This window comes from Acromyrmex echinatior, chromosome 14 (genome assembly GCF_024713525.1).
Source record: "Acromyrmex echinatior isolate Ae372 chromosome 14, ASM2471352v2, whole genome shotgun sequence".
Lineage (NCBI taxonomy): Eukaryota > Metazoa > Arthropoda > Insecta > Hymenoptera > Formicidae > Acromyrmex > Acromyrmex echinatior.
In genome coordinates this window covers 11,672,534-11,690,628 of record NC_141865.1, presented here as the reverse complement: position 1 = coordinate 11,690,628, position 18,095 = coordinate 11,672,534, and the positions used below count along the sequence as shown (strand labels likewise).

The 18,095-nt window shown below is 32.0% G+C and overlaps 2 protein-coding genes and 1 pseudogene across 6 annotated transcripts in view; 2 read left to right on the top strand and 1 right to left on the bottom strand.

Moving 5' to 3' along the window:
• The window catches only part of LOC105145731 (uncharacterized), a 47,931-nt gene that overhangs the window by 19,700 nt on the left and 10,136 nt on the right, over positions 1 to 18,095 (top strand). The gene's annotated exons all lie outside the window — the stretch shown is intronic.
• Positions 177 to 17,839, bottom strand: LOC105145458 (uncharacterized). 2 transcript variants are annotated; one of them, XM_087413681.1, is made up of 8 exons: positions 14,873 to 17,839; positions 13,838 to 14,368; positions 12,757 to 13,338; positions 12,232 to 12,550; positions 10,525 to 10,864; positions 2,720 to 2,840; positions 2,078 to 2,235; positions 177 to 1,488 (listed from the first exon to the last, which is right to left on the bottom strand). In XM_087413681.1, exons 1-8 carry the CDS (start codon positions 15,053 to 15,055, stop codon positions 1,425 to 1,427), a joined length of 2,298 nt encoding a protein of 765 aa, XP_087269807.1. In that variant the 5' UTR covers positions 15,056 to 17,839; the 3' UTR covers positions 177 to 1,424. The 2 variants fall into 2 exon arrangements, with proteins under 2 accessions (XP_087269807.1, XP_011053298.1); XM_011054996.2 differs by having other exon boundaries at positions 2,078 to 2,241; positions 14,873 to 17,838.
• Positions 6,798 to 9,959, top strand: LOC147907442 (protein CLP1 homolog pseudogene; annotated as a pseudogene).

Here is an 18,095-nt window from a genome sequence, read left to right as displayed (position 1 = left end):
TGAATTAATAAGTATAATTGAAATAATGATTTATGTAATATTAACTTAAACAATTAGCTCACTCGTAAATTTATTTACCTGTTTTAGTAACTATATGTTAAAATGAGTCAAATGCGAATAGGCACACAAATTGGGGGCATATTAATAGGGCCGTCGCCACTTGGAGAACTCACTAGTAGGGACAAAAATGTTTTTTTATTTTTATCAAAAACATTATAAAGCATTAACATTTTTTAGATTAAAGAAATATTATAAGAAAAAGAAATAATTAAAAAACCGATATTGCAAGCAGATAAAATCAATGCTACAATATTTAATAATTAATTAATTCAGTAATAGGCAAATTAGCTAAAAGATACATTATAATAGAGACAATTACCCTAGCAATTCAGTAGGAAAACAAGCATCCGGTGTGCCTCCGGCTTTATTTAAATATTCAACTTATTATACTAATTATACTTATTTAGATATTTGAATTTATTTAAATATATCTAACTTTGGCTACAGTCGAGTCGATGTTCAAAACTCTCAATTTCGATAGGTTCAATGATTTAACTTAATAACTTGCGTTTGGACATACAGACGCATAGTATATTATTTTAATGTATGGATACATGAATATACATACGCATTTAGACATACGAAGAAAAATATTCAATTCTGTAGAAAAAAAATAAGAAAAGGATCTGTTCTCTTTAATTGCACTTTTTATCTCTTTTTTGCTTCTCTCTTTAATGGCTATATCTACATATGCATATATCTACATATTCTTGGTGCGAAAAGTGTGACATAGTACAATTAAAAGAACAGATTTTGTGGCTCTATAAGTATTACTGCACTTGAAAATGCGTTAAAATGTTCCGATATCAAATCGGATATTATCGGAAATGATTTAAAAAATAATTCAAAAATAATTCGGGAATATAAAAGGATCGAGAAAAAGGCAGTAGGATTTTATTTACGGCTTAATAGGAACCATTCTAATATCAGGTAATTCGGTTTTGTGCCTGTGACTTTACCGTGTGTGTCTAATTTATTGTTATTATTAATTATTATTATCAACGCGTTATTTATTTCGGTCTTGATAATAATATTTAATAATTTACGGCTATCTCATAATCTTTCGTACCTTATTCTATGTATATAAATTACATAAATAAATAAAATGTTAACAATTAAAAACTAATAACGTTAACAATTAAAAAAAAAAATAAATGTTAACAATTAAAAATAATAAATCATATATGTGAATTATATAATATATGATAGAGATATATGTAATTTATTAATTGTAATAAATTGCATATATAAATCACATATATGTGCATATCGTTTCCGAACCATCAATTCGATTCTTAAAAAACAACGATGATCGGTCCATTAAAAAAGTATCTACAAACAATAAAAAAAAACAATTTAACATCTCATTGCAAATCCTGTGAACATTCCTTCTGTCGCAGTCGATACTCCGTCGGTGTTAGCATGCCTCTGAAATATACATTTTTCTAGTCACGCATATGTATGTACAAATTGCAAGCATTAAATATAAATGAATTCTATGTTCTCTCTCTCTCTCTCTCTCTCTCTCTCTCTCTCTCTCTCTCTCTCTCTCTCTCTAAAGATGATTCTATATAATAGGATCGTAAATCATAAATAAATCGTGAGAAATTGATCATAATCGAATGTGATGTGTATGATTGGTCAATTTCTTACGATGTTATTGTATACCGACCTAAAAATCGGATCGTTCTATTTTATAGAAGATGTTCTTCTAAAATTCTTAAATATACCTTGAGATAAATTGTTTCATGAACAATGCCACATATTTTCTAAGTTCTTTGAAGTGGACTCTCACTCTAAAGAGTGCAAATTGAGGTCTTGAAAAAGATTGGCTCAATTTTCAATTTTTAAGAGTGAGATTTTATCCTTTAGAGTGAAATTTATTCTAAAAGTTTTAGAGAGTATATTATACGGTAATTTTTCTAATGTTTTTTTTAAACCTTATTAAATTAGATTTATTGATTAGACGTTTTTATTAATTAGATTTTTCTCGATTTGAACAATAATTATCCGTTACCTTAGAACTGTGTCAAAGGACACGCACACACCCTTATCACACATCCGCCTGTAAAGATGCCAGCATTCTTTTTCCTTGATCGTTTGAAACTGTGGCTCCGAAGGAAGTATCACCTCTGGTGGCGTCTCTTTTACCGGTATCGTCTCTTTAGGAAATTGCTGTATCTACGCCGAAAACATATCACATTAAAAACAAAAGCACACAGCATAATAATAATAATAATAATAATAATAATAATAATGATAATAATGATAATAGTAATAGCAGTAATAGTAATAATATTATTGACAAATATGACATTATTGATAAAATTGTTCTACGATATGTTATATCCACAGACTTTTATAATTAGACTGATTCAATATGATAAAAAGAGATGAAGCTGATTTCGAGCTGTCCTTGTTTTAGTTCATACGCGTATGTATTCATGTCCTGCCTGTAAGTATCACGTGAATTTATGTGAAAGTACTACGTTAATATCCGTGTAATGTGTAATTTATACATATGAGAGTGAGTGAATATAAATATGGCTCTGCCTAGTGCTGTCTTTAAACAGAGGCGAAATCGACAATCTGCTCATAGAAGTTTGTGGTTATAGCGTATAAAATTTGCTTCAATTTTATTTAGCGTAATTTTTTTTACTTTTGAAAGCGGTGTGTCGATCGATGGAGTTGGAATCGCGACGAGATCAACTCGTGGTATCGCGAGAGATATCCTCTGCTCTTTTGTCTCCATAAGCACATTATTCGTCTGCTCTGCTACTCTGCAAACATTGAAAATATATTTTCTTTCTTTTATCTTTCCCTTTTTCGTATAACTACATTGTAGGATACTACATTATAAAATCGTAAGGTCATTAAATTAACAAATCTATACATTTCAAACACATTTTTAATCAAGCGTACTTTTGACAGATTGACCTTAACGTATTGACTGTTAATTATATCCATTTATATAATATTAAAAATATATATATAATATTAAAAATTTTTTATGAACAATTTCACGTCTTTGCAAATCTTTAAATTTCCAAAAGATACTCTTTGAATCATTCGTTTAATAATAATAAGAAATAAGATATTAATAGAAAATAGTGTCTTCTTGTAAGAAATTATATGTATATAAAATAACATTTATCAATAAATAATTTATTTACATACATTTAAGAATTACGGAAATATTTTGATAATGCAAAACGAGAAACGAAGAAATAGAATGAAAAAGAGGGGGAGAGAGATTTATAAGATACAAAATTGTGAGAGAGTGTATATCTATCTTATAAATTGCAGTTTTTACACCACGTATATTTATCTATATTTAATAAATTGTGCCTATTATCTATATTTAATTTAAATAATGCCTTGACTGTCTTTTACGCGGAGAACCGGATCGATAACAAATTTTATCATAGTAACTTAGAACATCGAAGTGACAACATTAATATATTAAGTACTGAACACATCACTGTTTCAACATTACTGTTTTAATTTTTGTGTAATCAATCTTAAGTAAACAAACTTATACTACATTGTTTAAAAATTTTCGTACAATTAGTTTTATAATTAAAGTATCTAACTAGATGTAAGGCTCTAAAGAGAGAGAATTTAGATATATTTAATATTATAATATTAGAACTATTTAAACCGCGCCAGAATTTATGTACAAAGAGGAATGATTGTGCACTCGGCTATTTTTAATGTAATATTCAATTTAATCAGTTCGGGTTTTAATTTCTTTGTTAATATTACTGAAGATGACAACATTAAAGATCGAAACATTTGAATTATAATTGTTGACTTATATTTACTTGTTTTATACAAAGTTTGCATATGATAACGTGGCTCGAATAGCCGTAATACTATTATATATATTGTATAAATATATATAATACTATTATATATATTCTATAATACTGAATCAATTACTTTTAAGTAATAAATATAATTTTATCTACATATCTAATCTGTTACGTATGAATCAATTCTTATCTATTGTTAAGTTCACAATCCAATTGTATAACGTTTTTATTTGTTGAGTGCCGTGAACTGGTTATTTTTATAAAATCAACTCATAGACTCAATCACTTGGCCATGTACTTAACCACTGTGATCGATGCGGATTCAATTTGGATTGAATGTATCTTCCCCTTGTGTCTTTCACTGAGAGGTCGAGATATTAATTAAAGTAAACTAGTATATTTAATTTACTAAAGATGACCCAAAAAAGAGCCGAAACGTTTGTTGACTTTGTTTTTATTAATTATTAAATGGATTTTATTTGTAATTATGCTTAATTAACTGCGCTTAGTTGTCATTACGCTTTGTATAATATTATTCATAAATTGCAGAGTTTAGTATCAGTTTCTGAGTTCAGCCTAGAGATAAGCGATACAGAAAAAAAAATATCGATATATATATCGCAACATATCGTGAGCAGAAATATTAAGTTTGTTCGCATTGCATACTCCAATATGCTCCAACTTTTACCATAGCTGCTATATTTTATACTCCAATGCACTCATTGAACATTGGAATTATGGTAGGAGCATGTTGAAGCCTACACTTTTAGAAATTTCGTTATGAATTTTAGTAACATACGTAACGGAAGCTTGTAGTTATAACTGAAAAGCAATAAATGGTCTAAACTGAAAACTAAATTACATAAATGTAATGAATGTATGCATTAAATTTCATGCAAATTCACATAAAATTTTATGAAAAGTGCATTAAATTTCATGAACATGTATGTACACAAATATAATTTTCAGTTATAAATACATTAAATTTGTTGTAATTTAATTAAGGGAAGAAATACCTTTAGGAGGCTTAAAAAAACGGCAATTTTCAAATATTTTTTAAATAAAAAAGTATTTAGCTAATTGTTTCCAAATTTTTTTATGCTACTTTATTTATCTTTTGAGTATGTAAATATAGTATAATATTTTTTTTTTACAAAATATTAAAAAATACTGAAGCTGTAACGCAAATAACAGAAGTACTGATGTGAATTGCTAATTTGGTGGAACATATAGCTCCTGTTGTATTGATCCGAAAGACAGAAAAAAATTTTTTAAGTTAATAAGATATATGTATACGCTTCTATTTTGACAGTGTAATGTAGATACACCAAAATATTGGCTGGATAATTTGCGATATTACTGATATCGACATATCAATATGCATATCGATACATAAAAAATCAATATTTTTGCAAAAATAACAGTTGGAGATCGTTTTTGAGACTATTTTATCGATTTTTTTGAAACTACTCCAATCAAAATTTAAAAAAAATTATACATGTACAACACATTCGGATACATCCTTAGGCGTGTTCTGATAACCAGTGACTATCGTTGGGGTCTACAATAGAAGTCGTAGCGATCGTAGAGTCTTAAGTCATAAAAAATCGACTAATCATAGTCGTATTTTTTAATATTTTGTAAAAAAAAAAGTATATTTACATACTCAAAAGATAAATAAAGTAGCATAAAAAAATTTGGAAACAATTAGCTAAATACTTTTTATTTAAAAAATATTTGAAAATTGCCGTTTTTTTAAGCCTCCTAAAGGTATTTCTTCCCTTAATTAAATTACAACAAATCGATTATTTTTTTCATATTCAACTGTGATTGGCTAATTTCTTATGGCTTACGACTTGCGATCCTATTGTAGAATAGGCATTAGTTATCGACAACTGTCGATAGACGTGTATTTACAGAATATGAGCCCTGAGACGTGTTCAGATTATTTACACCTATAAGTCTATTCTGTAATTTAATGACAGTTCAATATCCTTATATCCCCGTCGTTGCGCAATTTTTTTATCATGTAAAATATCTGTGCAACGATATCCCGAGCTAGTAAAATTATCGTTATGAAGTGAGAATAGGCCTACTAACTAAGTGCTCCTCGGGAATCATGTCATTTTTGTTTAACGTTCGATAAACAACAAGGATGACATCCGGGGAGCATCCAGGGTATCAATCATGAAAGAGGATGGAAAATAAAAAGTGAAAAATTTCTCCATTAATTTCAATGATAAAAATTTTCACTTTTCACTTTCTATGTCTAGGAATAAAGTTTCATAATTGATATCCAGGAAATGGAAATCCGAACATGCCCCTAATGTGATAAATGCCCCTTGTGTGATAAATGTTAAGTTCTGTGTACATTGGAGATATAGGGAAATTAATATGAAGTTTAATAAATTTTGCTCTATTTATATGTGCTTAATAGGTCATATCGAAAGATCGATATTTTCGATCAAATGTAAATACATTGTCAATATCGAAAGTATCGGTATAAAATATCGAGAAAAAGTCCAAAAAATATCATCTTTCAAAATATCTATATCCCCCATCCCTAGTTTTCAGCCACAAAGAATAGATTTATACTATCTTATTATTTTGATTATTTATCATTTTTATATTTATAAAATTTTGTTAATCGTTTTGCACAAAATTAAATATTAGCTGTGTTCAGCAGAGAAAGCAGCTTTGCGATTGATGTAAATTTCTTTAATATGATTGGTTTATACATTTAGATGCAGTGAAGAACTAACGGCAAAATTAATCATCAAATTAATATCAAAGAAATTTATAACAGTTGCAAATCTGATTTCTTTGCTGAACACAGTCATTGCGAGTGATTACACATTACACAGTACATTTGAGTCCGAGCACGTGTTCAACTCACTGTGTCGCTCGTCTCGCCGAATACAAGAAGGTCATTGATTGAGTATCTTAAAATAAAGTGAAAATTACAAAAGTGAGCAAATTCACTAGATATTGACCAATGAAATTGAATATTCTATAATAGTAAATTTGCTCGCTTTTATAATTTTCACTTCATTTCGAGATACAAAATAGACTCCAAGGACGGACGTATCTCATTGTTGCTCTAGCCGAGCCGACGCGGCGTGACCCAAACGTGCATCACTGCGAAATACGAAAGAATTAGAACAAACGCAATTCGACGTCGAACTAACAAAATTTACCTAATTTTATCTGTATAATTAATCTAAAATAATTAAGAAATGGTGAAGTCTGTGGTGAAAGAATTTAAATTGGATTCGAATAACGAATTTAAATTCAAAATGAAGGACAAGAGCAAGAGAGTAAAAGTTACATTAGAGTTAAAGAGTGGCCTGGCAGAAATTTTTGGGATGGAATTGATAAAAAACAAAAAGTATGAGTTTATCGCTAATGTGTACTTTATTATAGTTTATACTTGGCAAGGTTGTACCATTACGTTCGAATTCGTTGCGACATCGAACATCATGTATTTTATAAAAAAGAATTCGCTTATGTCTCTGTACTTGAATTGCCATGCATTGGAACAAATGAGAGAGACAGCGAAAAAGGATGATACTAGAGGTCCAATAACGATGATCATGGAATCTCGCGATGTGGGAAAGTCTACACTTTGTACAATACTGTTAAACTACGCTGTTAGAATCGACAGAAAAGCAATTTTTGTTGATCTCGACATTAATCAAGGACATATAGCGATTCCTGGTACCGTAGGTGCTTCGCTGATAGAACGACCATATAACGTAATGGAAGGTTTCAATCAGCAAAATCCGCTGGTTTTTCATTTTGGAGATAAAAATCCAGAGGATAATTTAGCACTGTATGTGTCACTTATAACGTTTAGCAATCTACTCGAATACATTACAAAACAATAAGAAGGTCAAAGCGTCAGGAGTCGTTATAAATACTTTCGGAATAAATAATCGGATCGAAGAAAATTACAAATTACTTATGTACGCCGGACAGATATTCGAAGTGGATATGATTCTTGTAACGGATCAAATACTCTATAACAAATTAGTGAATGATATGCCGCATTTTGTGAAAATAGTCTTTCTGCCGCAAGTTGGAATTAAGAAGAGAATCCATAAACTGAAAATTGAAAATCAGAGATTAAGAGAGCAAAGTATTAGAGAATATTTTTATGGTTCTTGGACACCGTTGCATCCACATAGTTTCGAGGTGAAGTGGGACGAAGTGAAATTGTACAAAATCGAAGCGTCTAATTCATCTCTCATGCTGTCGAACAGAAAGGACAACTTGAAACTGAAGGCCGTTACACCGGGACTCAATTTGTTGTATCATTTACTGTCCGTCTCGTTCATCGATTCTCCCAAAGATGACGTTGTACAAACTAACGTAGCCGGATTCGTCTGTGATTAATGTAAATGTCGACAGAAAAACGTTTACAGTACTTAGTCCGCAACCTGGGCCATTACCGAATACAGTATTGTTACTGTCGAACATACAATTTATAAAGAAGCATTAAATATATTATAGATGATTTTTTACTGTTACTACAGACAGGTAATATAAAGTTAACACATGGAAAGCTAGTGTAAAATGTAATAAAAAGATAAACAGTGAAATAAAAATAATTTTCTAATAGAATTATAATTTTTTAACTGTTACAGACCTGACTGTTACTAGAGTGTCAAAACTAAATACAGTGGTGATAACATTTTATAAGTACTTTATAAACATTTGTATATTATTTAAATACATTATATTTAATATTTGACGGGTAATTAAGGAATAAAAATTAATTTCTGACCATCTTTTCTAAACTGTGAGCAAGCAATACACGCATATCGCGGATGATATCGAATATGGTGATCGAAGTTCGGCGAAGGTACCAATCGAAGGACGTACCATGATCCGCGGGATGCGAACATTCACGGTCGTACCAGTCCGTTACCAACTAACTCCTTCCTCTTTCTCTACCTCCTTCTCCTCCTCTCCTTTTCTTCTTTTAATACAACGCCCCACTTTATTTTTTTGACGTCAATATCATAAATCGTAGGCCAATCGAACTTTTTATCCTTCCTCTCTCCCTCTACGCCTTATATATAGATTAAGATACGAAGATAGCTCGATTACTGCAAATCAACGGGTTTCATTTAACAATTTCTTTGCACGGCTGTTTGCTTTTGCTATCCTTTCACGAACTTTCATTATTTCTGTAATTTTACATAATGCTTTCATTCCTAAGGGGAATAATTCTTAAAATAATAAAATCTTTGTTATCCGAACCTTAAGTTAAGTAATGATTGACGGACTAGAATAGCGAAATACATATCGTGATTTTAGAATTCGAAACATCGGCAATGCCGTTGGTTGTAATGCTATGTTATATATTTATTACATCATGACTACATGGAAAAAACAGTTTTTCTGAAGTCTAAAAATCTAAAAATTTAGCTAGATACAAATCTGAAAATAATGTTGTTGAATTATCAAAATGATGTAGGATGCACATTTTTTGTTAGAATGTCAAAATTTTTTGCAACACTGTTCATCATATGTCAATTTCCTATATAATCATTTATGTGGTCCAACAAATTACTTTCTGAACAGTACTTAATTTTTTTAAGAAATTGATTATAAACAATTGACCAATCACAGTTGAATTGATAGACTTTCTACAATAAGTCATTATCTAAGCTTTAAGTCTTAAGCCGTAAGAAATTGATCAATCATAATCAATCATAATCAGTCAATTATTGTTTTTATATTCAACTGTGATTGATTAATTTCTTATAGCTTAAGATTTATGGGCTTTCTACATTAAGTCATTATCGAAGTTTTAAATCTTAAATTATAAGAAATCTATCTAAGTCTTAAGTTATAAGAAATTAACCAATCACAGTTGAATGTAAGGAAAATAATCAATTATGATTGGTCAATTTCTTATAACTTAAAATTTAAAGCTTAGGTAATGACTTATTGTAGAAAGCCCATTAAGGATGATTTATACATATTTTTAAAACGATAACAAAATTATGAAAAAATTTTAGATTATTCTAAATCACGTTTAAAAATAATACGACAAATTTTGTAACGGTTTACTATCTGAGATCAAAAGTTACTTTAATAAATAGTAGTATTTTTTTAATGTGTGCTCTAATCAAAATACAATATATTATAAAATAAATAAAAATCTCAATTTTTTAAATATAAGTATACATTATGTATTCAAGATTATTTACATGGAGTTACATTGCAATGCATGAACTAGTCCTAGTAAATAAACAAAGTATTTATTTGTTCAATATCTTTATAACTAATCAGTAAATCGCTATGAAATTTTGCATAAATTGTTTTGAATATTTAAAGTACTTATAAAAAAAAATTAAATGTTTTTATAATCTTTTAAATTTTCATTTTTAAAAATAAAAATAATTATGAATAAAATAAAAATGTGTTATTAAACGAAAATATCTTATTTACAACTTTCATATGTATATGGTTTATTTGAAGTATAAATATATTAAACATACTTCCAAATTTAATTTTTTTTACAGAGATTGTTCGTCTAATATATTCTTAAATCATATGATTGATTTTTTACGATTTTTTACTTGAGGATGTATTAGACTCTACTGTATAACATAAGACATAAGAAGATCTTACTCACATCGGGCGGCTAGGTGTGCTGCGTGTTCGCAGCAGTTTCCGTTTCTTGTCGTGCAGATCGCCGATCGGCACTGCTAGGCACCTCTTCTCGCGATCAGTCAACGGTGCCTCCGGTATCATCCTCTCGGTATCCTGTTGAATTAGCACAGGTTCGACGGCCAGCGTCGGTATCGCAATGACAGTATCGATGACAGTCCTGCTGTCCTGTTCCTCCACGTCCTCACTGTTGTTTCCGTGAGTGACGTTAACGGCGAGACCGAAACGAGGAAGTTGAACGTTATTAATTATTCGCTTTTCCTCCTTCGTCGGCTCCTCATCGAATGAGTCCCTCTGAAAGGAAACTACCCAGCGATTTAGTTTATCGCCTTATGAGTTGAATTTTTTAGCGAATAATCTCGTCGAGTTTTTTAGAGCGAAAGGTTGGGATGAGAAAGAATGTTTAATATACGGATACCATTCAGTTTACCATGAAAATAAGATGATGGATATCGTTTTGCTTAGTCTCTGGACAATGATAAAACCGGGTTACTCGATACACAAGACTCGACTTACAATATTTAAAAAGCCTAAATTTGATCGTACTTGATAGGCTTATTAATCCGACATTATCAATCATGATGTATGATATTTCCACGATGCATTGCATAAATTGCATGACCCGTTCTGAGTGATCCATTATTAGTAGAATCGACAGTCTGATTTATATATAAAGATAAATAGAAAATGCGGAATAAAAATTGTTCTCATATCTATTTTATTTTTAATAAAATTAATTTAAAAAATTACAAATTTAATATATATATATAAAGAATTATATGTATTATATATATTTTTTTGTTTTATTTTAGTTTTTTATGTAATACGCAAGTTATAAAAATTATTTTTATGTACTTTCTTTTCTCTTCTTTTTTCTCATACAGTAATAAATGTGATATTTTTAAAAGATTAATTAATTTCCTAAATAATAGAAGCTAAAAGAATATTTACGTAAAATAAAGCAAACTAATAAAAAATTAAGCGCTTTTAATAACCATAAAATTAAGAATTTTGCTGATTGCAAAGTAAATGCAAGTGTATAGACCGACCAGAATTATTCCGACTATGCGGTTCGCGTGTCTCGTGTCTCTCTTAATTAGTCAGTTCAATTATAGTTCTACGCCTCTTCGCCTCATTCGTTACCGCACGCGTATACGTTATCGAACATTATCTAGCCGCGCGATCGTGCGATACTAATTTACGCGACAAGCCATAAAGATTATTTTATCCGCGATTAACAGCGGTATAAAGAAATAGAAGAAAATATTTCTAAGAATAGCACTTAAGGCTATTATTATTTATTGAACAATTTCAATTTGAAATAGACCGATGAAAATAAATCTAATTAAATAAAAGAAATCCTATTTTTCGGTCGAAGCAGATCTTGTAGTGATCTATATAGTGCTTAAATATTTCTGCGTGAATTTATATACAGCTGAAATTTTTTTTGGTCTTAAAACACAATCGTGAATAGAACCAGAGTAGTAATATCATATGTCAAATTGACAAATAATTTAATAGTTTTTTTATACTAATAAGCATCTCTACAAGAATATCAATAATCAAATGTTAATTTGAATCTTAGACCTGTGAATAATTTTGTATGGAACTTGTATAATTTTTACATATAAAATATTTTTATTTATATAAAAATAAAATAGAAACATTTTACCTGACTTGATAGGCTTCCTCGCTGTCGTGGGATTGGGATTGATGGATGTCTTGATGATAGGCGTGGTGGGTAGTTTGCTGCGCAATTCATTGATAAGCTTATCATCGCCCGGTGAATTCTCCACGTCGCTATCGCTGTCAGCCGAACTAACCAGCGACACCATCGTAACCACGTCGCTCGTTTTAGGATCCATGAAAGCCTTCCCTCGTCCACCGCGATCCTCGTCCTTGCCCGGACCTGAGGCAAGAAAACGCCTCTTCGCGCTTCTCGATCGCCTCTTCAGAGGCGCCGATCTTATCGATCGGTCCCCTCGCGATATCTAGGAATAGTTCATACTGACCTATCTTCGTTCTTATCCGAGGGGGTTTTTGAAATTTTTATATTGATTATTTACTTAATCATTTTATTATCTTGAGAGATCTTTGACTTATGATGCGCGAAGTGTACGAATCCGATACTGTTTTCTGGAATCTGAGAGACCCGGGGATTCACACGAGATTCTTAGAATCTCAGAAAATTACTTACCTTTATCGCACAGTCCTCGTACTTTTCCACGGTGTCTTTTCCATCCTGCATTTTTTCACAAACGATCGACTTATCTGTGGCTTCATCGGCGAGACTTGGTGCGTCGATCACGATGTTCACCTGTACACGCGCTGCGGATGCGAGATTTCGCCTCTGCGGCGGTGCGGAATTCGTCCTTTTTGCTTTTTCCAGGCTCGCTGTGGACGAACTCCTCGTGAGAATGACATTCTTGTCGATCGGCGATCTCATCATGTTCTTATCAGCCGAAGCGCATCTGATCTCGATCGATTTTGCTGGTACGAGTTTACTCTTCGCTTCCGGCCCTTTCGGAGACTTCTCCACCATCGGCACTAGAAAGGCGCGATTAGTACCACTGTGAAAACTTGCGCGTTTCTGCTTCGCCAACGAGAAATCGCTGTTAGTCTTTGCCGGATCCGCATTGTCCGTTTTTAATGATGAAAAAGTGATCAATGGCTGCGACTGATCGGTCGTTGGAAGATGAAGATTCGTGCAATCAATATTTATACGTGTCTTCTTTTTCTTCTCCTCTTCAATGTTCACATTATCGAGCAAATCCGGTTTCTAACAAAAATTAGTAATCCGTCCAATTATTTTTTTTATGACAGATTATGGCTGCGATTAGCAGAGAAAACAGCTTTGCAACTCTTGTAAGATTCTTTATATGATTGATTTATATTTTTAGATTTTGTAAGAAACTAAGACCAATCATATTAAAGAATTTTCCAAGAGTTACAAAATTATTTTTTTTTGTTGAACGCAGCCAATGACATTGAAAAATATCATTTTAAATAATATATAATTGTTTATCAACATAAGAAAAAATTATTCGTCTACGTAAAAAAATTATTTATCTTTGAAAAAAATTTATTAATTTATTAATTTTTTTTTACTAAATATTTACATAAATATATTTTTTTCAATAAAAAAATGATCGTTAAATAAATTTTTTGTACCAAATATGAATATATATATTTCCACATTTTAGACAATATCAGCTATTTGACAAATAAATATTTATTCAAATTAAATACACATTTTCTCGTAGTGCATAAATGTATACCTCATTATATCTTCCTTCTTTTTCCACGCTTTCCGCGGTTTTCTCATCTTCTTTCGTTAACAAATCATTTTCAATCAATCGAGACGTAGACTCCAGCTTCGTCTCGCATCTTTCATCTCCCTTATCATGATCTTCATGCGTTTCCTTCCCTCGATCTCCCAAGTTGCTCGGCGCTACCAGATTTTGCTGACTCTTTCCTTTATCCCGAATACTGTTAGGCTCCTTCGTGAAAAGAGGGGACGACGGAATGGACATCGATAGTTGGGAATCGCAACGTTCCTCCACTGCCACGCCATGTGCCAGGAAAATGTCAATGTTTGCTTTGTTCTGTTCCCGATGCTTCCACGCGAGTCGCAATCTCTCGGCAAGCTCCTGCCGCGAGTAAAGAATCGACGCCTTCTCCGTGGTGACATAACTTCTTCCAGATCGACCTGTGGTCGGTCTAGATCGACTCGGGATCTGCCGAGCCACCACCTCCACCTGGGCCAGATTGTCGCAGTCGTGACGATCATCGCCCCAAGCAACTCGCACCTGCCAATTGTACGATATAATATGATTGTATACAATGCAAAATACGAAAAGAACGCTTTTGCTGAAGCATCAAAAAAAATTTAGCTAGATACATATAATTTTGTATTTTTTTACTGAAAATAATTTTGTTGGCTGCAAAATAATTATGTAAGATTAGACTTAAATTGATTTGATGAATAATGTAAGATTAGATTTAAATTGATTGTTAGAACGTCAAAACTTTTCAGCATTATTATGGTTAAATGTCCTCTAGCCTAGATAATTAATTTGAAGAGCCAATAAAATTATATTCAGATCTGTATCTACATAGTTAAATTTTTAAGTACTTAAGCAAAACCATTCTTTCTGTGTATTTATTAAGATTATGAAAAGAGACATTAAAAATCAATACTACATAATGTAAAACCGAGTCCTCGATTGAGTAAAAATACAAGGTCTATATATCTGAAAAAAAGATGATGAAAGAAACAACGATTAAGAAGCAAGTTTTCTCAACTGCCGCACCTTGGGCTTCTCCGTCGCATTCGCCCCTAATCTTCCACGCACAATCGGATTTGCATAGATCTGCAAAGACTTGCTGCAATCGTCCTCCGCCGATCTCTGTCGTCTGATGTGCTGTCGACGCGGCACGGGCTGCTGTAACGACAGCTGCCTGACAGGTCGCGTCGCTTTTCTACCGCTAGACATCCCCGGATAATTGTCCTTGCATTGTCGATGCGTCTTCTCGACGATTTTCAGAATTCCTCGGGTAGAGCTTATTTATTCATTCGTTCATTGACGAGGCAGCAACCCCTTGACAATAGCACAGGTCGAGTTAAGGAAAAGGATCTTTTTTATGAATATAATATATTTAAGTTTCTTCAGTCCTTGAGCAAAGAGTCCACCGAGGAATGTTGTCGACGCCACGACCGGGCGCCGACTGACTGACTATCCTCATCCATTGCCCTCCACCAACCTTCGGTGTATACCAAGTCCAAGCCCGGTTCACCAACACGATTATCGGGTACAGGTGTATTGACTCTTTCCTTCTCGCTTTCTCTTTCTTTCCCTTCCTTGAACAGAAGCCAACACACGAGCACTATAGTTGTACTGGTACCATTAACCTCCGTTATTACGATCACTGTCAGCGCTACCAGGGTAGTCGAACTCCTCGCTCACTTCATATACATTGCCCTCGAGGCCACGGTGACGTAACATCGCGATATTATATATACGTGTTATTTCCTCAATTTATACGTCTGAAATATTTTTGTTTTGTTTTCGGTACGGAAATTACTTATTTTGAAGAGACAGCTATCGTGCGAAGAAGCAAAATTTTTTGTTATATTTATTATAAATTTAAATTAATTTTCTGAACGAATTTCTCATTATTAGTATTGAGGTAATTCCATTATTTAAAAAAATGTGAATAACTTTTAAATTTTTTTAATTTAGAAAGAGAATATGACTTTCTTAAGAAGAAAAGGAAAGTTCTCTGCGTTGATCATGTAACATTTGTTTTTTCGAATAATTACTTTCTTATATATTTGTGCATGATATTGAAATAGAAATAGAAAATAGAGGAATTATTCGGAGAATTGATGTAATTATCTTCTTACTATTTCGTCAATTGAATATTGACAATTGAAACAGAAAGACCTTCCTTTCTGCAACTTTTTCTAATATATTTTCAAATCGTATTTTAATTATTTTGAGAAAATAACTAAAAACCTATTTATTATCATTTAATATTAGTTTTTTTTTTAATGTAGGAGGTCTTTTCAGTTGCTACAATTATTAAATAATACTTTTTGCTTAAAAGTGTTCAGGAATCTTTTCTGTAATTTCTTTTTCGATAGAGACAAAAATTCTGTTATTAATAACAAATATTAATCTTTGTTTCATTGCTTTTTTTTTTATTTCAAACAGTAGTAAAATATTCGTACGAATATTTAATAGGTCAGACTTGTTCAAGAAATAGTCGTATTGAAACGTCGGTATCGCAATCAGTATAGTCAGTGCCACTTCTAAGTCCTAAGCCGACTAGCGGCTCGAGTCTCGAGTTTATAATTCAGGGACGAGAATTAGCATCTCTCGATCGAAAATCGCATCGCTCAAATCCATCCTCCGTGACTCAGCCTGGTACACGTCGCTCGCCGCTTCGTCACGTGTCGGAACCACCCTCTCTTAATCCTTTCACCACCCTCTGTCCTTACTACAACTCGGCAGCCACGTGCTGTTGTTTGGACTGTTTGGAGTCAAAATCACTGTTTGCGCGATTCCGTATATCGAACTCGAGAACTGCCGGCAGGCAACCAGTCACTGCCGGTATTATTGATCAAAACTTTGCCCATCATCTGACAGCTTGTTGTCCGCAGTTGCCATGGCAAGTCCAACGGCTCGATCATTCCAATTCCTGGCGCGGATTGACTTCTTTTCTCGCTCGTTTACTTCCGCGACCGCCTTATTTGTCTTCGCCTCTTCCTCCCCTTTTTCTCTTCCTCTGACTAGGATTCTTCATATTTGCTTGGCCTTGCCCCATTGACGAAGAGAACAAATTTCAAACTCGTTTCCTCTCGTCTAGGATATCTTGTCTCTTCAACTTCAGTTTTGCAAATATACGCTAATCTTCCCTTGGCTTTCATTGCTGCATTCTTCTTTCTCTTCTTTTCATTCATTTTAATTTCACAATTTTTTTTCATTTTGATTCTTTTTTTTTACACCTAATATTAATCGTAATAGATACTTTTATTTTTATAATTCTCATTATTTTTTCATGTTATCTGAAAAATAAATTATAATCCATCAAATATATAGGAACAATGACAATTAAAATATTTAGGGGAAATTTCGAAAAATTGACCTGGCGTATCGATTTGATTGGTTAAATCCTTTCGAGAAGTGGGTTACAATTTCGCTTGTCGGCGATGGCGCAGAAATTACAGCTGGAAACTTTTGGTAAATCGACGATTAGAGCTTGGCGCTGCCTTAATTGACGTCCTTATCAGCAAACTTTGGCAACCTCGAGCATTGCCAAGAAATTTTCGATTTGCCCCGTTTCTACCTATTATTCAAGATTGATAGCGGACAGGAGAGGGAGGGTTAGAAGGTCTGATTGCACTCCCAGTTGATCGATCTCCATTTGAAACTGTTGCGAAAATACGCTATTAACGAATAGTTTAAGTTATCAGTGTATTTTATATCTACCGTACCTTTCTACTAATTAATTTCAGTAAATCTATTGTATACAATGTATCTTTGTAATTTAAGTAGCATATAATTGTTTATTTAACTAGCAATAATTTTTCAATTGTTTCCGGAATAAACTTTCTTTTCATAAATCGATCTATTGAATTATATTAAAAATTAAATATTTGATTTTTTGTGAACTAATTAAAAATAATGTATATCAATCTGTAAGATTAGAAGAGAAGTATTGATGTAAAATGTTATAAATTTCTGAATACTTTTGCATGTTAATTTCTGGGCCAGAAAAAAGATAAGCTCTATATATATATATATATATATATTAGGTGTTGGAATTAATTCGTAGCGTTTTACAAGTGATGGGAAGTACTTTCATTAATGTATTTTTTAATGCTCATGTGAAATAAATAACATTCTTTCATTAAAAACACTACGAATTAATTCCAACACCTAATATATATATATATATATAGAGAGAGAGAGAGAGAAAGAGCGAATCTTTTATATATATATATATATATATATATATTGTTATATTCTA